General features: G+C 40.9%; 2 protein-coding genes and 1 long non-coding RNA gene across 7 annotated transcripts; 1 reads left to right on the top strand and 2 right to left on the bottom strand.

Moving 5' to 3' along the window:
• Positions 1–171: 171 nt before the first annotated feature.
• On the bottom strand, positions 172–16,428 carry ldbr (lariat debranching enzyme). 2 transcript variants are annotated; one of them, XM_022844362.2, is made up of 8 exons: positions 16,339–16,428; positions 3,985–4,422; positions 3,644–3,721; positions 3,098–3,242; positions 2,661–2,828; positions 2,234–2,334; positions 1,310–1,450; positions 172–999 (listed from the first exon to the last, which is right to left on the bottom strand). In XM_022844362.2, exons 2-8 carry the CDS (start codon positions 4,123–4,125, stop codon positions 475–477), a joined length of 1,299 nt encoding a protein of 432 aa, XP_022700097.1. In that variant the 5' UTR covers positions 4,126–4,422; positions 16,339–16,428; the 3' UTR covers positions 172–474. The 2 variants fall into 2 exon arrangements, with proteins under 2 accessions (XP_022700097.1, XP_022700096.1); XM_022844361.2 differs by lacking the exon at positions 16,339–16,428 and adding an exon at positions 15,664–15,784.
• LOC111266680 (membrane-associated progesterone receptor component 2) lies at positions 5,082–16,423 on the bottom strand. Of its 3 annotated transcripts, none has more exons than XM_086971007.1 (2): positions 16,339–16,423; positions 5,082–8,913 (listed from the first exon to the last, which is right to left on the bottom strand). In XM_086971007.1, exon 2 carries the CDS (start codon positions 8,910–8,912, stop codon positions 8,340–8,342), a length of 573 nt encoding a protein of 190 aa, XP_086827133.1. In that variant the 5' UTR covers position 8,913; positions 16,339–16,423; the 3' UTR covers positions 5,082–8,339. The 3 variants fall into 3 exon arrangements, with proteins under 3 accessions (XP_086827133.1, XP_086827132.1, XP_022700114.1); XM_086971006.1 differs by lacking the exon at positions 16,339–16,423 and adding an exon at positions 15,664–15,802; XM_022844379.1 differs by lacking the exon at positions 16,339–16,423 and adding an exon at positions 13,766–13,855.
• LOC111266682 (uncharacterized) lies at positions 14,344–21,146 on the top strand. 2 transcript variants are annotated; one of them, XR_002684209.2, is made up of 3 exons: positions 14,344–14,434; positions 18,883–19,109; positions 20,035–21,145. It is a non-coding gene; the product is annotated as an uncharacterized LOC111266682 (long non-coding RNA). The 2 variants fall into 2 exon arrangements; XR_002684208.2 differs by lacking the exon at positions 14,344–14,434 and adding an exon at positions 16,939–17,862 and having other exon boundaries at positions 20,035–21,146.
• Positions 21,147–21,409: the final 263 nt, after the last annotated feature.

Below are 21,409 nucleotides of genomic sequence, written 5' to 3'. Positions count from 1 at the left end.
ACGAAAATAAACTGCTTTAGTTCCTATAAGAACTTTGTTGAGCTCAGCAATCCTTCCATAAAATTAATTTTACATTTTTGCTCGTTTTTTCTCTTCCTTCTTACTCCACGTATGAAACGCCACACAACTAAGTATTCAATAATGATCTTCTGGTAAATCACTACAGTATAATCGGCTAATATCTTTAATTTATTTAAATAACACCTTGCGAGCACGTAGCTTTTTCTGCAATACACGGTTTCACTTCTCATCTCGTCTTTACCTTTATAATGAGCTTAGGACATGTTGTTTTGGTATTATCTACGTTCCATTTTACTATACACTATAATATATAGTTTTTATTAAATGCTCATACGATGATGAAGGAAATGAAAAACAAAAAATCTACAACGGAACACTTTTTCGACAAAATATGTCGTGTCTGAAATGTACATAAACTACAGCTCTTTGAATGCAGCCCGCGTGGTAGCACAGTTAGTCGTTGTTATACATACTGGCGTTTCGTCGTTTAATCATCTTTCCTCGGGGCGTCTGTTCTGCGAAAAGCCTCGTGTCTCTCCCACTTGAGGGAGGCTCCATTGCTACGGGAAGCTGTTGAGCGTCATCCACAGAGCCTTCAGTTTCAGGACAGATTTCCGAAGGCTTTCCAACAAAATCCTCAATCTCGATAATACTGCGCGGCCCACAAGTCTCAGTAGAATTGAGCTTTTTTAGAAAAGCGATTGTTTGAGGATTTTCATACATAATAACTGGTCCGTGGGGTGCATTGGTTTGGAATGGAGGAGCTGTCTGCTCGAAGTTTTCTGGTACCCGTAAATCTGACTCCCATTCTTCAAGCAGGGCATCAATCTCGTTTTCCGACACCAAAAGTTGACCCTCCGTAGGTAACTCATAGGAATTCACTTGAGAATTGCTCTCTTGGTGTCGAGTTTTTCGAAGGATACATAACCATTGAGCGTCGTAGCGCAGTGGCCCTGCTTCGCCGGCTAATTCGAGTACCTAATGAAAGGCAATTTAAAACTGTGAATAACCTCTGCGTGTGCTCCTATCATATACGCGAGATTTAATGGTTTCGTTAAGAATTATTTTAGCGAATCAGTCGGTCTTACCTGCAGCTATATGACGGATGCCAATAAACTCAATTGGCCTGCATTAATTTTTAAAATTTTTCTAACCATTATAGTATTTCTTGATTACATCTATTCATAAATCTCTACTTAGTTGTTTCAATATTTCTACTTAATTATTAACGAGTTTTATGTTTTCCTTTCAAATGCAAGACTGCGGTTAAGCTTGGTGTTTGGCTTACCTGAAGAAAATCTCTGTTAGGTAAGCATTTGTCGAGGGCCAAGAAGCGGGTCTCAGAGCCATCGGCGTGGGGTACTAACGCTGCGAACTTGACATGCAAGTGTGCCGCAAACCAGTAACGAGGTCGAATGGCATCCAGTACCTATGTGTCGGAAAACGTCAAAGATTGAAACTCGTTTAAGCCCAAGAAGATTAGAAAGCAATTATATGAACAGTTGAAGGAACTTGAGTCGTGGCATATTTTTCCAGGAGGGTAACAGCTCGATAAATTTTTTTACATCGTATCTACAGGAGCAGCTCAAAGATCACTAGCTGTATGCTAATCACTTGAATCATAGAGCCTTCAACAGATTTTACTAGTAGATGGCAACCTGATAAATTACGGATCGATAAACACCTGATTGAACCAGTAATTACAAGCGCTATTATCTGTTCAGGCGACCGAGCAAATAAATGTTAATTTGCAAATGAAGCAATTACGCTAAGCGAGCCCATCACGGACTTCGGAATCATAATTTCACCAGATTTAGATTTTGATGTGTCCAGTACGCAATTTATACAACATATCACATTAGTGGTAAGTGCATTATTAAGATGTGTTATTATAAATATGCTTGAAATTTCTGGAAATGTGTGCAAAAGGTCTAGTTACTGCTAAGCTGAAGTTATAAATGTAGAGTTCTTGCCTTCAAAAGTATCTCAAGACTATTGTATGTGTTCACCGGCGATTCTTGCTCCGAGAATGCAACCGAAGCGTAACCGGTAAGAATCCCTCTAGCTTTCACCGACTATTCGGTACATATGTGAGAATGTACAATACTAATTAGGCTTCATAACACCTGGCCTTCGTAGGACGTACGAACGAAAACATGGAACTGAAGGATACTTATTTCGCTACGATAATATGATTGCTAATTCCTTGTACCTCTCGTGTCGGTGGAGAGCCTAGTCGACCAGAGTCCAAATCCCCAACAAAGAATGGTTTCTTACGCCTCAACCATTCTTCATCACCAAACTCGCAGATTCCTATTTAACAGCGAATTAGCTATTAGTTTCAAATTGAAGTAAATCTGTTAAATGGCTATATAATATCCAAGAGCATTCATTTTTTCAAAGGTTCAAAGTTTTTCATGGGCAATCGAATGCAATACGTTTAGAATCCGATAACGACTAGATTTAGGACTATTTGTTAGCAAAATCGTAATTTAAGCTTCGCAAATGTGAATTAAGATAACATCATAACATGTACGTTTCAATGTCCTCAATGTTAATCATTATGCCTGGACTGAATTGGACCTGGTTGTCTTGTTAGTTCTTCTTTCTATAAAAAAAAAAAAAAGGTCTTATCTTACCTTGAGGCCAATCGTGTGACATGACAACGTCCACATTTTTTAAAGCCATCAGACGGCACACGTCCAACGCACGAATATGATACGTCGAGCGGATCGTCTGCTTATCGTAGGGGGCTTTTTCGAAGCGACCCTTCAAGTAATCGTGCCCTTTGTATATCCCAGATAGTCCTGAAAGGTCCCAAACCAATCTTTTACTGTAGATGTTCTATGCAGGGTGCAGAAAATTGTTAAACGAAAAACGACACAGGCTCGAAAATCATTTTGGTGTGTCGACTATGAAATACAGAGGTACTAAATACGGTTTTGGGTAGTCACTGACGTTGAACATATGATACAGTTAGAGTAGACTTATCGTGCCTAAGCCTTTCGACTAAGTAATACACATAAAAGCAAGAACGACAAATAGTCAGAACAAATATGTAAAAAAAGCTTCTAACCTGCAAGGCGAAGGTCGCCAACTCGAACACAGCCCGCTGTACCTAGGTAATAGATATTGGGCGCCAACCATCCGCCATACCGAAGCTCATCCATATACGCGGAAGCTTCATGGTTGCCTCCGACCAAAATCGTGAGAATAGGCGCCTAATCGTAAGCAAATCATTAAGAACTGTCTGTGTCAAATAAATATTAGATCCAGATTTTATTGAACGTAAGTAATTAACTGATTACACATTGATTAGCTTGCCCAAAGTGTTCGTTCAAAAAGAGTTGCGCCATAGGTGAGATATGCATTCACATCGTCGTCACATTTTGGAGTATTAATTTCAAATAAGTAATCTATTACTATTTTAACAACCTAATTACCTGATTACGTTCATAAATACTTAGGAAACCGTTTCTTTTCTTGAAAAGTATTATGGTACATAACAGTTGTAGTATAGTCGAACTATTGAAATGTTTGGAGTAATACAAGAACAGATAACTGCCCTTATACCATTTTACAAAGAATAGATAACCTAATTTAAAAACATCGGAAAATTCACCTTCAGCTCTCCGCTATAATATTTGTGGAAATCACACATTTGTCGAAATTTTTCTGGTACTGCCATCGAAAGTAGATCCTGAAACAGGATTATCCAAAATCACATACAGTAGTTAACCTTAGGCAGCAATAACATATAAAACTCCTACATATTATGATAAGCATATATATATATATATATATATATATAATCGTAAACTAGCAGTTGTTTTTGTAATGTTGACGCAACTGAGAAGAACATTTATCTTTTGTTTTGAGCTCCCTTTTAAGATATATGATCTTGATACATCTTGATTACTTTAGCGATAAGTTGGCGGAAAATTTTAAGAAGTTTTTGCCCACCTGCTGATTGCGGACAGCTTGGAAATCTCCGCAAATGAGAAGCGCGTCTATTTGGAAACCTCCTGTGGCCTCCAGGCGTCCCAGAACACCATACATCTTTTCGAGTTCCCCATGGCCACAACCAACCACCGCGATCCGCATCGTGTCCTACGGCCCAGACAATTTTGTCCTCTAAAACGATGTGGCTTGCCAAAGGAAGATTTGCCTATGAGATGACAACACGGTCTGTTTCCCACGAACGTTTGTTGCCTTCAATAAAGTTTACTGCCGACTTTCATACCGTTTTACTTTCTTCGAAAGAGGATCTCAGCAGTTGAAACCACTACAAAGTAATCTCCCATTAAGTAAATCGGTAAAACTAGAGTAGCTCCTTATTCGTGCACTTTTTTCGTATCGTTCATAGAGCTCTTGGCCTTTCTTGATCTCGACTACATTGACCTGCAAGAAAACCCCGATGCCTACTTAGAGATCAATCTACATATCTAGCGAAGAATAAGAAAACCTCTAATTTTTTCTAATTTTCATTGTTAGCTATTTTTTGCATATCTGGCTGACCTTTCAGTGGGAAGTCATCCATGAGACAACAGCTTGAAAGTCAGATCGACAATACCGGACATCAGTATAATCTATCCGCCCAAAATCAATGAAACTATGAACTGTTTCTCAACCTACTACAAAATATGTTCCCTAAAGCTTAGTTTTCTAAAGCTTGATTCCCTAAAGTAAATGTGATACTATCAGAGTTGAAAAGGACTTTATAACTGATCAGTGATCGTCTACGAACAGCGGGTTTAAATTTATAAAATAACCCTTATGGACATAGCGAAATGCTTCTCTATCGAACACTGTTACAAATTATGTTCAAATAATCGTTAGCATGTGGTTGGAATCTGCAATAAAACGAGATTGGTATTTGTGGCAAACTGTATATCAACGTTATTATCAATTTATTGGGATAGCTACGCATAAACTATGCCAACAATTTAAAGATGTTTACTAAGACCCTTTAGTCTTAGTTGATACGAAACAAAATCACCAATCGGATTGTATTCTATGCACGAAATAGTATATCTCGCATAAGAATGACGCGCAACTGATACGAAAAGTATATTTGTATATATATATATTTATTTATATTTATTGTTTTATCTTAGAATGTGCGATTCCACGGCCATTTCGCATATCGGTAGATCTTTCGCGCTCTGCTTTGTCGGGTTTTCCACCGGTATCTCAGTCCCGTTTACTTACAAGCGTACACATCTTTTCTTTTGTTCTATTCGCTGACATTAGCATTCGTGTTCAGTTCATTTGCTTTTTTTTTTTTGCTTCCACCATAAATACCTTTTTCACTTGCATTTGTCCTGTATATATAACTTTGTTTCAGTCTTATTGAATCGATCTTCAAGTTGACAAGGGGCCCATCTGTGCGCCGCGAGAAAAAACTGCTCATTAGATGCTTTTCTTTTTTTTTTTTTGCTTAACTGGAACATTTCAGTGTGTCGGTATGTGTGCGTGAGTGCATTTGTGTCTAAACATTGAGGTATCCGTATCTAACTACGCATGAATGAGAGTTTCGTTTTTAAAAGCTAACAGCAAAGAATTCGCTCAGGGAGGAGCAACAAACAAACAGTCAAGAGATAGCGTCGGTAAAATATTTGTCGTTCGAACAAATTTAGAAGATGTATGGCTGAACATAGAGTACTGATGAGGAGAGAAGATAGTTGATCATAGAGTATCTAGACCACTTATACAATAATACATTTGACATTGCATAACTCAAATGAACAAAGCTGTGGGCTACTCAGCCCAGTTGTCACTTTGCGTCTCATATTTTTCTCATTCATCTCTATCGTATTTTTAATAATGCTCTTTTATTTATTTTTCCATTCACATTCTCTTAAAGTAATCTGTTTACTATAATTATGCGCAGAAACTTCCAACTCTCGATTTTTTGTCTGTTCAAACGTTTTTCGTATTGTTTTTTTGTTTAGTGCATAAACACCTCCATTTCACTACGACTTGTACAAGAGGAATTTGTTTTTAAAGGCCGCTTCTTCCATCAGCATCAACTGTGAGAATGTTGCCTATGCTTAATTTAAGAACTTAACTTTAGTTATATATATATATATATATATATATATATATATATATATATAGTCTAAAATTCTGCCACTCTCCTATACATTTTTATATGTTGATTGCCTGATTGTTATTATTATCGTTACGTTCACCAGGTTGAATGCATTTGGTGGCATAACAGGAACACCTTTTATAGTTTTCTCCTTCCTCTAAATAGCGTTACTTGTTAGTATTTTGAGTGTTATAATTATGAGCTCTCTATATTCATCCGTGCGAGGTATCCTCAGTTCAATCATTACATCACGTGGAAGAAAGTATCTGCTTGCTTTACTAGCAAGCCCAATGCAATAGTATTTCACTTATGTACCTCATGTTTAAGTATATATATATGTATCTTCCAGTGACGTTGATGGCTATGGCTGAGACACGAATCGGTTGATTTGGACACAGTCTGTCCTCTCTGTGCTGAAATGTTGATCTCGACTAAAACTCCGAGGTATCCGGTTTTGAAGTACCCATTCGTGAATATTTCTGTCGTGTGTTACCGAGGCCCGTGCGCCTGTCGTTGGTTTCGAATTCCGAGAGGCTAATTAGTTCATGCGTGATTATACAAGACCCGTCTAGTTACTTTTCGCTTCTGCATAAAATCGCCACCTGTCAGTTTCCGCTAATTTGATACACGAGAATGTTTTTATGTGCGTGATGCACCTTGCCGTCGATGTCGAATTTGATTGCACATATCTGTTATCTCTCGTCAGGCCTGCCTCTTCTTCATCCTTTCTGAAAGTGTGCTGTACGTCGCCACGACTAGAACGACGCATCGCTCTCTGTCAAGAGTTGCTTCCCAACGGGTCCCCACGTTGCCAAAGGTTGTGTCTACCGAGCAGACCCATCAATCATGCATCTCTTATAGCAGTAGATCTTCGCAAATGCTCCTGTATTTCCATCCCGTACTTGCTCTGATAAATGTTTATCCCACTCAAGTATCTTATGCAGTACATGTAATCAATTTTTATTTTATAATTATCTATTTGATTCTACCGTTCTGTCGCTTTTTCCCAAAGTTACCAGAATAAAGTTACAGCTTCCGCTTATATATATATATATAATTTTTTGTTTGTTTCTCTCTAAAATCTTACGGCGGACACGCTATCAACCTAAATTATTAACCGCTAGCAGAGGTCGTTAACTGCTACAGGCAGCCTATACAGCTTCTGCCATTGAAGAAAACGTAGGTAAGGCGAGGTCGTAACGCTTCTAGAAATATATGTATATAACAAGTAGCGACATGACAATTTGAATAGTTAATAGATTACATAATTGTAAAAATATTCGCAGTACAGTGGCAATTATTCAGCTCTTATTCAACCACTAGCGTCTGACCACCGCTAAACTTCTACCTCCGCCTTTCCTTGTCGCCTTAATAATCGTCACCTTTTAGTGAATCCTCCACTACTATGATTTTTTTGCTAGTTTTCTAGTGATATTTTCTTAGGAATATTACTAATAATAATTATTATATAAAGTGGGTCTTCTTACACTGCCATGATCCATTATACCATCCAATGTTATTATACTCGATTTTACTTCCCGCCCCTACTTATCTATGCTATTAATACATACACATATCATAGAAAGGAATCGAGATACTGCTATAATGGTAGTGATCGTACTGATGACAGTGGCCTTAATCTAGCCGCCATTAATAGTGCATCTCTTCAAGGCCACAGCCCAACTAGCTGCACCTGGCGTTTTTCACTTGTTGCCAACATTGGACACATCAGAACAATAACGTCATATCTACATGGGTATTTTGCGTTTCGTCAGGTCGTCCTGTACACGATATACCCTTTGGTGTAGATGTAGTGTTATTGGCATCACCATTTCACCTCTCTCCCATCACCCCCATCGTGCCATGTATTAGTATGTGCTATCATTTTTGTTTATTTCACCCGGACGGGACCGGCCAAGAATAAGCGGTTTGCATGTTGAAGGGGCGTGGATACACCAGCCTAAAGCGCTGCTAACCGAGCGAGACAGGGTAATACCTGAAAATTGTTTCTAGGATAATTCTGAGGATCGATGAATGGTCGAGCGATTGCAACAGTAGCAGTTAGAGCAGTAAAAACTCTCTACCACTGTGAAAGGCGGAATAGGAAGACATTAAAATTAGGGGGTATTAGAACACGAGTGGGGTGTGCTGGATGTTCAGGCTCTGTCAGTAGGGATTGGTTAGGACTGGATTAACATCAAGTTTTCGTGGAGATAGCATAATTCTATTTCGCCCCCTGTTTAGCCAGCTGCGCTTGCTCCTTTGGTTCTTTTGCCGGCGACGTGTTGGAGACGTCTGTCGGCTCGTCATTATCTGAATACTCGGTCGCCTCCTCATTTGGCTTTAGCAGCTTGCCAACGATATCGTACTTTTCCCGAAACTGCAGATACCACTCTTTAACCTGTTCCATTTCCGAGCTCTTCAGGTCCGATAGGTCGTCGTATTTGACGGGCCCGTCGGGCGTGCTCACATTGAACGTGGCTAGCATACGCGACGCATCCCGACCAGCGAACGCGTGATAAGGACCACCAGGCCCATAGAAGTGCTTGCCCCGCGTGACATCGAAAACGGTGCCGTTAACGGCGACAAGTATGCGACCATCATTTTTGGCCGGGTCGCCATTATAATTTAGGAGATCCTCTACCGTCATATCGCGCCGTTTCATCTTGGGCAGTGGTTTTGTCTTGGCAGTCTCCGGCTCCTCCCGTTTGGGCCCGAACAGCTTCCACGTAAGTACCACGATGACTATCGACAGTACGACATTGACCGGCGTCAACACCTCCCACAAGGCGTCCATTCTACAAAATGAGACGGGTCAGCAAACGAGAACAAGAAGACTTGCTACCGATTTTGCCTTAATACAATAGATTGAATGCATAAAGCTAAGGTATACCGTATAGCAGTAAAATAAGGATTGCTATATAGGGAAGAACAAGTACAACTTTTCAAAGGAAACGCCACATACGTACTCAATATAAGCGGTTCGCATACGAGAATAGTGTACAGATGATAGTTCAAAGGCACTATCTGTACACTTTTCTGCGTTCATTTGTACACTAGTGATTTTTAGTTCTGAAATCAGAGCTGAAGAATGAATGATATTGCAGGTAGCCTTTATATGATTAAAAGCCCTTCAGCACAAAGTGGTTTATATGAGCTATCATTAGGAAAGCTGAATACTAAGTGGACTCATTAATCATTCAAACGTTGAAGCTCACGCAAAAATAAACTACTTCGTTGAATGTTTGCTGCTACTTAATAGCACCTAGTTTTCGCAATAAGACACTTACAGTAATAAATCTGTCGAAACTGCTCGTTTTTTTTTTTATCGATAGTGCCATCAACTTCGAATAGCACAATTCGATCATCATTATATGGCGCATAGGATATGCTGCTTTATATATTTGCTAGTGTATTTACTCATTCATAAGACGATTGATGTTTTCACCCATTAAACAAGCCATACAGAGTGCAAGGATAATGGTCAGCTAATAGCAACCAAACTTAGTGTCATTGAATAAGTGTACAGTTGAGCCCAACGAGAAAGTGATTTTCAAAGCACAATGTCTAAGTTCACGTACGCTTAATATTTATTATAAAAAATGTATGTAGACACCTTGAAAATGTAGTTCCTATTTACTATCTTAACATCACGGAAAGCATTCACATGGGACAGTTTTTAACCAACCGAACTCATCATTTACTCATGACCTCTTCGTTCGATGATATTTCTACTTGCCAATATAGTACCACTTCTATATAATTACAGCCTAAATAGAGTGACCCTACAGTCGAATTGTTTGTGTTTGCCTATTCAACGCCGCAAAGTGGTCATTTAAGGAAATGTATGGCCTACTCTACGAGGCAATTCTACAGCATTTAGAACATAGCATTGATAAAAAGTACATGACACGACAAGCTATACATTATTATTACTAGTTCTGGTCAGTGATAGCCACCGCTCGCATGTCGTTGGCGTAGTCTCGGTAATGGACAATTAGGTAAGCCCATACATCCAACTGGAAAATTAGCAACTCATCGTCAATGATATTTCTCTTTTTTGACGCAATTCGTTGAAGCTCATTCACCACTTGACCCTCTTTTAACCATGCAAATATTGGTACGATCTGCAACCAAGGACTGTGAGTGTTACCCTCATGTGCACATACGCACATCGCAACGTTTATTGAGATCGACGCTGTCCATTGACTTTCAGCGCACGATGGACTCTACAGGACGGCCGGTCAACTTATATACCAAGGGAGAATACCGGCTTTAATAAGCAGAATCCATTGGCGTTGCAGGCTTGCTACGTCAATGAAGTCGAAGCAGGTCCCTCGTTTAAGTAACTGAACTACCTAGCTCTTACGGGAAACCATCCTCACTAGCTGAAAGGAACAACGACCACTTTGCCATCAGTGACCAGTAACGGAACAAGCCTATGATATGAAATGGCCAATCGAGTCTTTACTATGTCACTATGACTGTGTGATCTAACTTATGGTCGAGAACCGTATACTTCTACTAAACTTTCACGGAACCCCTAGTTTGTACGAAAATAGAAGGTTTTTGCAAGTAAGCTCTACGCTATTATATTAGTAACAGCTGTTGGTAAATTCAGAATAAATCGAAATTGCAACAGAAACAAACTGTTGTAGCTGCGGATGTACGTGCTGTACAATAAGCTGCACTGTGGGTTATAAAATGGATTATGTTTAACAATACGGTACGCCAAACGGTTGCCAGTGATAGTGACAGCTATCACTTTGACCGTTATGTTAAATGGCTAAGATAACGGCAGTTCTCAGTCGATAATTCATTGACGTCTGCTTAAACTTAGACGCTTAACTTATCCATTGCAAATGCTGTGCTATAATTACGAAAATCAGTGTAGCAATTGCACATCGTCTTACTAGAGTTCGCATTAAATGATCAAAGAGACCCTGAATTCTGCTAGTTTTTCTACAAAAACAAAATCACAATCACTGATCAGGTCTCCTAACATCTCAGTTACAGTGGCCAACACTTAACAGCCAACTATATGCTACCATCTAAATTACTGTGTCTTAAACATAAATCGTCTAAGATGACTGATTAGCTATAGCTCAAAAATAGCCTTTAGTACTGTTAGCGACTAAAACGAACCATCCTTTATATATGCGTCGCACCGAAATGGATACTTTCCATATCTATCAATCAATACAATAATTTATGAAAACTCAATCGTTCGTCTGTCCCGTTTCTTCGGTCCTACGATTTATTGAGCCAACAAATCCTTCCCTTCTGTCCTTCTTTCGTCTCGGAACAACGTAGGTCAAGCTGGGAACGTTGTACGAGTATAGGCGATTCCATTCACCAGTAGTTGACGGCTACAATCTGTTATTCTTTTTCTCGGGAGGCGAAGGAGCACAGAAAGCGAAGGCTAACATTATTAGGTGAGGACAATAACTATCGATGATGGAAGCCAACAAGAAGTCAAATAATGGACGAAAAATAGGGAAAAATAAGGATGACAACGGACGAACACTGATTTTTGTGTTTCCGCTCGTCCGTCTATTTATCCTTATCCGATCTATCCGGCTGTTATCATGACGCCGCTAGCGTCCACCAGCGGAGAAGCTGTCAATGGCAGACGTCGTCCACAGAAACAATAGTGGCAGTGACTGCCAAAAAAAAAATGCCAGTAGAGAATTCAGCCCTTTGCTGTAAGCTTGATCTCGATCAGTTGCTCTACTGTTATAGTCTTTGATCGACAAGTCAACCCAACAAGATGATCTGGCTAGTCGAATAATCGATCTCACTTTAGCCTACCATTGCCCGCGGTTGTACCTGTAATGCCGTACTTGTACTAACTGCACGTTTGTACAACCACCAAAAATATGTCTGCAGCGGCTGCTGCCATACGGTGTCTGTGTCATGACAAAGCGGAGGCGCTGGCGAACAGCGAAGCTGTTAGGATAACGCGTTCGCGTCACATGTATATGCACGTAGACTGAATCCCTCTCGCATTGACACTGTCTCGTAATGAATATAATACGTCGTCCCATCTACAGGCTACGGAATAACACAGAATGCTGCGCCGCTGGAACGTAAGCCTAGAGGCGAGGCCGGACCAAGATGGCTGGTAAAGGAATCGCCATCTTTAGTACTGAGAGAACAACAACAACAACAACAACAACAGGAGCAGCAGCCGCAACAACAATAAAAACGATGACTACAACAACAATGGCGCTAGCGCTGCTGCAGAGGCGACTAGGAAGGCAACGCGGCTAGTCCAGTAATAATAGTCGTTGTTGCAGCGGTTGGGTAACTAGTGGCCGTACGAAATTCGCTATGGACACTTTTCCATAAGGGAAAAGCTACCGGTTCGCGAATAACAATGAGCTGCAAGCATGCACATCTTCCTTTAGCCGTAAGTGTAGCGTCAATATCATGAGAGCCGGCTTGAAGTATTTTTTCGTGCTGCTAAGTGGGAGATTATCGACAAATGACGAACACAGTGACAACACACGGATTATAGGTTGGCCATATATCTCACCCTCCGAAATTGAATTTCAAGCAATTGGAAGCGATGGACGTAGCTCGTAAAACGGGTGTGTGTTCAAGGACAAAGTAAATCCGACAACGACCCTATTCTGGGTCACAAATTTAGAAATTAACAGTTTACTTGTCTACCGTCCTATTTTTGCCATTAACCTTTTGACCTTTTAGTTCTTAGTCAAGTTGGTAGAGATTTCTAGTCATTTTCTTTTGCTTCGGAAAAATTGTCAAAAAAATCAATCACACGACAAGAGCCTCAGCGAGAAGTAATGTCAAGCTCTCGATTCATTTAAATAAAAACTTTGATTCGACTCTCTACAGCTAGAGGATCTAGGAAGAGAAATATTGTTGTTCCCACATGGCGGAAAGGTACACATCGATCAAAGCTATCGAATCCGGAGACCCACAAGTTACCATCTGATATGTTCATCGGATTCGTGTATTTCTTTGATTAATATACCTGTCGGTGACTCGAAGAGCAGTTTACCCATCAGAAATTGAACAATAGCGGACATATGGAGCGACGATCCCAGAATACTATCTATAGAAAATCTTTATGAGTGACTGGAATCATAATAAGAAAAATACACGAAAAAATTAAGCGAGATTTAATTTCTCTGCACAATGAGGCATAAGGGCTGGCAACATTATGGGCAACAATTATTGCAACATAAAGGCATGTTCTTAATTTTCATTTTTTTTGACAATAGAATCATGAATTTGATTAATGAATGAAAAACAGTGCGGCTCGTCTCTGCGCGTGCACTCCTAAATGTCCAGATATACATGTTTTAAGTAGACAAAAATGCCAGTTGACGGTGACGGGAAAAGCGACTGTTCCGACTGGACTTGCGTCTTGCTATGATCGCCAGCAAAAAAAAAACAAATAACCAATTCCATAGTTCGGTTCATAACAAAATGAGGGACTTTAACAACGAGCAGGTCTGAAACGATAAAATCAAGTTAAGTGGCTGGCACAAGTGGTATTAACAAACACGGAAGGCCCCCAAAAAACAGGTACAAAATGCTTCCAACTGTAATCGTATTCGACATCGTGTAACCACCCGAAGCATTAGTAAAGATACGTTTTTCTAACATTCATTCACTTACTTTTATGGCAACCGTTAGTTCGCCGTAGATAGCTATTTTACAATATTTTCAGTTGCACTGGCAAGCAGTGTCAAACCTTTTCAGATAGACAATCAATGGTAGAACGAGCCGTTGTCATAGTCAGTTTCGATTTACGCACAAATCTACGCATAGGCACCGACAAACCCACAGATACATCTATCATTGCGTACTCATGCTCAGCAAAGTATCTGCTGACTATACTACACACATGCAATTCCTGCGCTCTTCCAAAAACGTTAAAAACAAAATTACTGGGATTAAAAAATACTGTTGCTGCATTGGCATGCTGACTACTGGAGTTCCTATCGCATTCGAGTCCATAGCAAACGCCACTAGACATACATATTGAGCAAACCACCAAAGAACCAGTCGGCGATCCAGCCAGCGATGGCGTCGGCAGCAGCGCTGGAAAACTTATCGATTTGCTTACCAGACAAGATGAGACGGCTTGAAGCAGCAAACAAACACGAATGACAAAAAAGTCAATACTGCTGATAACTAAGTGTCGTTCTTAATCATTGTCGCCAACTTATTAACACCGACCCATACATAGAAAGGCGATAGGAGCTATGTCTATTGTCGTGACTGAACAATGCCAAGGCATCGAACGATGAGCGCCGATTTGCCTCAACTACAACGCAACGACAGGTCAGTTGTTCGGTTCGATTGAAGCGGTCTTTTTCAGCTGGTTGCTTGCGATACTGTTACATCTGATAGCGCTGGGAACGCTGTTTGAATAGAGCTCGCAATACTGCCTGTCACATCAGGTTATGAAACCATTTTTCCAAATCTTACTACAATTGTAGACTGAATCGAAGGTAGAACTTCGACATCACTGGGCTGTGTAGATCAAAACAAATGGCTGTAGTCTGTCCCGTTGACTACAAATGAGGCACGTTGGTAGCAGCAGCTGAAGCACACGGCACTACTCGGTGCTTTCGAGCTAGTCAACTACGAGGACGTCGGGTTATCCTGACAAGGAAGTTGATCAACAGCGATGTCACTAGCGTAAATCGCCCGTCTTGTATATTCAATTGGTACAATGAAAGAACTAAAGAGGTAACCTTTAGGACCGTTGGATTGGCTAGACTATATTGCCCTATTCCGCCAGATCCATCTCGAATGCGTTTTGTCCTTTCCGTAGTAGTCATGTCTTCAATACTTTAGCACAGTGGCATAGCAGTGGTAGGAAGAGAAGCAATTCTCACCGTTTCACCGTTGGCAAGCTCCCCAATGATGCGAAGCTTTGAACGTAAAAACCTTCATTACCAAGAGTAGCGCGACAGCCAACGGGAACAAGGCAACTTGTCAGTTCCTTGTCAAAATCAAAATGGTCGTTAGTTTCCGTTGGTAATGGCATCGTAACTGCTTACCAGCAGGTAAGCACGAAACCACTGTTAGGTCGTCTACTTCATTAGGAATCGAACAGTAGCTCTTTCTTCCCGTTAACTGCGGTATTACACTACAACTTTAAATATTGTCCGCCTCCTGAGCCTAGCTGTTATTCTTTTTCCTACCAAACAGCACATATTATACAGACACTCACACATATATATGAGAGTTAGAAAGAGAAACAATGACAGAGAAAGAGAGGGAGAGAAAGTGAGGATGCACCGACACAACGGCCAGACAGTCCGTCTACTTCGGTGTATTTATGAATTTAGGAATCAGCTTTAGTTACCACCCAGTCACTCTTCGTCGGATGTTATGCGTACATTTATGAATATGATACTGTGCTAACAACAACCACGAGAGCTCGATCTAGCTTTCGTTTTACCTTCCCTTTCGAAAGTCTATCTCAAGTAACTTCAGAACCCAACCAACGAAGCAAAGGAGCCCCAATTTTTTTTACCAGTCATTTTTGCTCATGTACTCACCTTTCGCGATGGTGGTAACGACACTTGCGTTGTTGCGCACGGACTCCAGCAACGTATACTGCCGTCACTGAACAGTCTTGACTGCTGTTAGCGACTTGTTTCGGCACGCTGACTATACTATAATCTGTTTGCTATCGTTAGTTATTTTGTTCAACTCGCTGAATCAGTCCCCGCTCCTGTTTTAGTTCTCCTGTAATCGTATTATAGTGGTATGTGGATATTGCAGCTCTGACTCAATTCGTAGACAGATCAACCAACTGGACGGACGGGGACAAAAGGCGGCAGGAATGTGTGGCTGCGGCAACAGCAGCGGCGGCGGCGGCAGGAGCACGTCCTTCTATCACCACTTTTTTCTACACAAGAATCAATTAGTTAAAGCTGTCCTAACTTATGAACGAACAAACGAATGAAGAGCTGATGGCAGACAGATAATTTGCTCTGTGTGCGTAATGGCCGTTCAAACGTTGTCGTCACAGTCGTTGTCACAGCAGCAGCCGCAACAGCAGCAGTTGAACTACTGACGGCAGTTGTTTTTGCCCCTGTATACCCTTTCTGTTTGAGGACAAGCCCAAGGGGCAGCACTAACTGCTGCAGCAGCAGCGCGTTGTCGGCTACGACGTTTGAGAAAGCTGCTGCTGCTGCTGCAACAACGGCAGCAGTGCTAGCAGTACTTACACAGCAAAGATGACGATTTATCTGTCGTGCCTAGTTGGTTGCTAAGGCCGAACGACTGACTGGCTGGCTGGCGCTCCACAGCAGTCAACGACGAGAGTTAACAGCAACAGCAGCGGCACAGGTTCGCCTTCGTTGCGTTCCAAAGCGACGGCAGCGTAGCAGCGGTCTCAGCCGGCCGTCGGGCCTTCCCTCTGTCCGTCACCAACAAAAATCAACACCGCAGTCTCTGCTACGAGCAACACAACAACAACTCAACTTATGCTGCTGGCTGCCACAAGCGGCAGCACCACCACCACCACCACCACAACAACAACAACAACAACAACAATAACAACAACAACAGCAGCAGCAGCAGCAACAATAACAACGGCAGCAGCAGCAGCAGCAAGTTGGCCGTGCTGCTAACAACGAGTGTTGTTGCTGCCGCAAAGCTAGACGGCACCCGGAGGAAGAAGGCTTCCAGTAACAGTAATTTAGGCAGTGGCAGGCAGCGGTAGCGACCGTCTGCCGTGAGCAGGCGGTAGTAGTACTGCCAGCAAAGCTGAAAGGGACGCGCGGACACACCAGCAACGAACGAGAAGTAACGCTGCAACGTACGGAACAAAACAAAAGTTGCCTGTTTTCTTCACTGTGTTGGTCTCTCAGCTTGGTTTTTCCCTCTCTCCCTTGCCCGTTCTCTGCTGACTTCGTTTGCGATACGAAAGGGCAGACACGCACAAAGCCCCTACTAACCACTGCTACAATAGAAACACGCCGATAAGAATCCTTCGACGGTCAAATCTGCCATCTAACACTCACTAGATAGCAGCAGCGGTGGCAGTAGCTTGCTTTGATCGATTTACCTTTTCCCACAACGGCTGATCTTTTGGTCTGGTCGATAGGAGCCTGTGCTTTAGTGCAGCGATTGAGCGCCGTATATTAGCTAAGCAGAACGGATGAACGCATTTTTTCGGCGGCCAAATGTTTACAAAGGTCCAACAGCAACCGGGCGGAACGGGCCGAATGGGGAGGAGTGCGAGGAAAGGATATTTGCTTTTTTTTTTATGGTGCAATTTGTTGTTCAGATAGTTGGAATAGGCTTGCGGTTATCTAATGTGAAACCTACTTTGAAAAACGTATGCCGTACTATTTGGGGGTGTGGCGATTGCTACAAGGAACAGGCCCTGTTAAAAATTCCTAGTCTAATTTTTGGGAGAGGATGAGAATTCCCAGTGTGGTCGATAACTCCTTTTCAAATTGGTTTTTTTTTGCCGAATGTTTGCGGCTCCGACCTACTTGACTTCGTGTTTGCATTGGGTATAGAAATCAATAAATTCGATATTGATGTGGTCGTACATGATAGGTCGTTGCCTTTACCACGATGATAGTCATATGGAGGCTGCGTGGATGCGAAATATAACGCGCACGTTAAACGTTTAATTGTAACAACGCCCCAAGCAACGCGGTAGATTTCTGCGGTAGAAGCGTTGCGTGTATAACGGTGCTTTTTTGTTTTGCATTTTGCAGTCGACTGGTCCTTTTCGGGTAATATTGCTGCTTTGATCATAATAATAGTGTTTTTTAATGAGATCATTTACCCAAAGGGGTAATGTAGGTAATTCAAAACCAAACATCCTATATAAAGTGCTTTTTCAAACAGTGTTATACATCTTATCTCATCCTACATCTTGAAGAGAATTAAGTTTGTACCAACATTTTTGGTATTGCCACTCCCTGATTATTTGTGCTGGACTGGCATGACCTATTGAGGAAACTATCTGCCTGTAAAAAGTCAAGTTTAATCAAAGGAGTAAAGTTTTCCTCACGGGACCCTAGCGTCGCTAAGTTTTATGGCGATAGGTGAACCGACTATAGCCACTCACACATTCTCACAGTAGTGGTAAATAAGACACCACTAAATAAAAATGTGACGGTTTATTATTCATTATTCAGGACTACAGTAAAGCAGGACGAGAGCTACATTTTAACATACTGAAGAAGCGCTGTCTCATAAGCGGCATATTAATTAAGGTATTTTAGGCTCTATGTAACGGATATGTGGGTTTTGATTGCGTATCACAGTTATTATTTCTACTTGACTAACTAGTTAGAAGAGGACATGTGTTTGATTAGAATGACGTTAATACTGTAATCCAGGCAAGATTTAATCAATAAAATTTGATAGAGATAACCTTCTCGGCTTGGACGGCTGTGTTTCTAGTTGAAAATAGGACTATTGCTGATTGGAACTTTGTAATCGACATACATTACATTTATTTGCACTGAACCACCTTTGTTTTTTAGCATGCCAATTATGGAAAGGTCTTTTACAACATCCAGAACTAACTATAAGTTAGCGCTTGAAGCTCACATTGAACACAGAATCGGAGGTCTGTCTTAGGTTATATATTAGCGCGTCTGACAACAGAGCTTCTAGTCTTGCCCATTTTTAATAGATTTTACCCATCTCGAAATAAGGAAGGCTAGTCATGTTTGTACCTTCGTGGAGTTCAATCAATTAATTTTAACAATATTTTAATATAGGATTTTGGATGGCTTTTCCAGATTCGACACCAGAGAACTTCCGCAAGTTGGTAACTTTCGCAAATATTGTACTATAGCGACGAGATGCACGCTAGACCCTTACGTTTGCTAATCGTTGTTAACATCTCACAGCTTGCGGGCTGTGAAAAATTTCCGAGCATGGATTATAATACTTAAATAACTAAATTGCGTAAAATCACCTTCGAAGGCCTCAATGGACAGTTCTCTGCGTGGCTAAAGTCAGGAAGGTAACAAAAACCAGTTGACTGTACTGCACAACAACTATTTTTACTACTTTTAAAGATTCGAAACAAATAGTAATTTCCTTGAATATTTATTGTTACAATATACAAATGGTACTTCTAGTAAAATATTAGTGGGCGTCTTATCAGGAATCCACATGCTCTAAGATTGGAGAACGAAATTCCCATCTGTCCTACATAATTTTCCTTGTCGAGGACAATCCCCCTCTTATAGAAGTCTCCTAGCAATAAACTAAGTATTTACTACGTAATCCTTGACGAAGGCAGACGTTTTTTTTAATTAAAGTTTATGATGGAGTTCCTGATCTAATGATATGCGTTTGTGATTTTCACTGCTAAGCTATATTTAAGTGAAGCATAAAGTTCTCTTCTTGGTAAGACTGTCCCTTGAATTGTCACGTTAAAACTAGTGGAACACGTAAAGTGTATCATTTGGAAATTTTTAAAAACTGTGAGTCTCACGTTATAAAAGAACGCGTTTGATTCAAATAGTTTATTCTAGATAGAGTAGAGAATCTGAATATTCTAGGCACGTCTGTCCCGTTTCGCATTGAGACCTAAATATCATTAGCATAGCATCATCAGTCACTGAGTACGATTATTACTATTGAAGCCGTATAGATTATAGAAGGACCACGTGTTTATTGCTGCACACAAGCTAATTCCGGCTACTTTCTATTGTCAAAGGGCGAGAGCGTTTCAAGTTTACATTAGAACGACACATTTCCGGATCGACCTGAATAGGCCTAATAGGTTATGCACGCTCGGTTGCTAATTGTCGAATACATATGACTTTGCCCGCTCACTACTTCAAAATTATAATTTTCATCGACATCTAATAGAGATTTTACAACATAGAGCATATAAGCAGCGCGTAAACTATGGAGTTTTTATTTTTTGGTGGTTTCAGCGTCTGTAAGCATAGGCACTATAAACACGTGTCATACAACTGAATTATCACTTAATGTTTCTGAAGAATGAACTCATTGAATCTACACCCCCATGGATCTAAATCGCCGATGGTGACTCGTCTCAAATTGCAGAACCTTCGATGAAACTCTTAGCGCAAGAAAAGTCAGTCGCAGCTTGGGAGTCCAATTAGGAGCAGAACTGCAACTGTGACCGGCTGCCCCATGTAAAACGTACTAGGTTTACGCATAATTTCCGAGATTTTTTTCTGGTTAAACTCTCCACTGTTTGCTTGTTTTGTATCATAGACGCTATTCGAAAAAAAAAAAAAAAAAAAAAAAGCGTTTTCATCTATCTCTTGATATGCCTTTTGTAGTTTCGTTGCGCGGTCAGTAGAAAATGAATGTCCTGAAAAAAAAAAAGGTACATCTGTGACACCTGCCTTGGTTTGCTTTTGATCGATGCCAAAAGCTGATGAATGGATATGAGAAGCATAGTTTAGCGTCGAAGATGAGCGCCGATAATAACGAATTAGAGTTTTCAACGAGGTCGTTACTGATAATGGCTGCTATCACGTCACCGTAAAATAGCGATGCGGTACTGGTTTCCATCAGATAACTACTAGAAGGACCTGAAGGTACATTAGTGAAAAGCTTAATCCTACAACTAAGCGGATAAGAGCAAATTGCGAGACAGATGAAGGCCGCGTATGACAATACAATAGCGTTGTTAGGAAGATTAAAAATAATTAGTGAAGGGAACAATTACTCCAAACGACAAGGGTCAGTGTTAAAATATCGAAAATTAGATGAATAAGAACTTCAAGCATTGTTTTCTAAGTAATGACACAGCGTCGAGCAGAACGACGAATGCCTCGTTGGCGCCATACTATGCTCGACTGCAATCTTACAACGCTTATGTGAGCGTTCTGAAGGAGTCCCTGGGGTGGTTAGACCAAGAAACTAACGATTTAAGTCTGTGCCACCCAGAATTCAGCTTAAAGAACTTAAAAAGAAGAAAAAAAAAAGGTTCTATCATGAATGGTCAACTGTTTGTTTTTTTTCTATAAGCCCGGTATTGTGGTTAAAATAAAGAGGGCAAGCATTAGTCGTTACTGCTATACGCGAAATGATTTGGTGACTGTTGTTCACCTTGGTGATAAGCAGTAACGTGACTGACGTGACTGCAGAGTGAACTCAGTATTACAGCGTGAAATTTGTCATGCATTTGAAATTGTTTCTTGCTTTCCAAGCTCGTTTATTATGAGGAACAAAATAGTTATGGCCCCGCCGTGATTTACTTCTATATTGTTGCGTTATCGAGACGATTTTGCTAGGCCTTTTAGCGCCTGCGATAGTCGGCAAGTATATGCCTTT

This window comes from Varroa jacobsoni, unplaced genomic scaffold (assembly GCF_002532875.2).
Source record: "Varroa jacobsoni isolate VJ856 unplaced genomic scaffold, vjacob_1.0 scaffold_1107, whole genome shotgun sequence".
Lineage (NCBI taxonomy): Eukaryota > Metazoa > Arthropoda > Arachnida > Mesostigmata > Varroidae > Varroa > Varroa jacobsoni.
The sequence above is the reverse complement of the archived record's forward strand: the minus strand, read 5'-3'. Positions and strand labels throughout refer to the sequence as shown.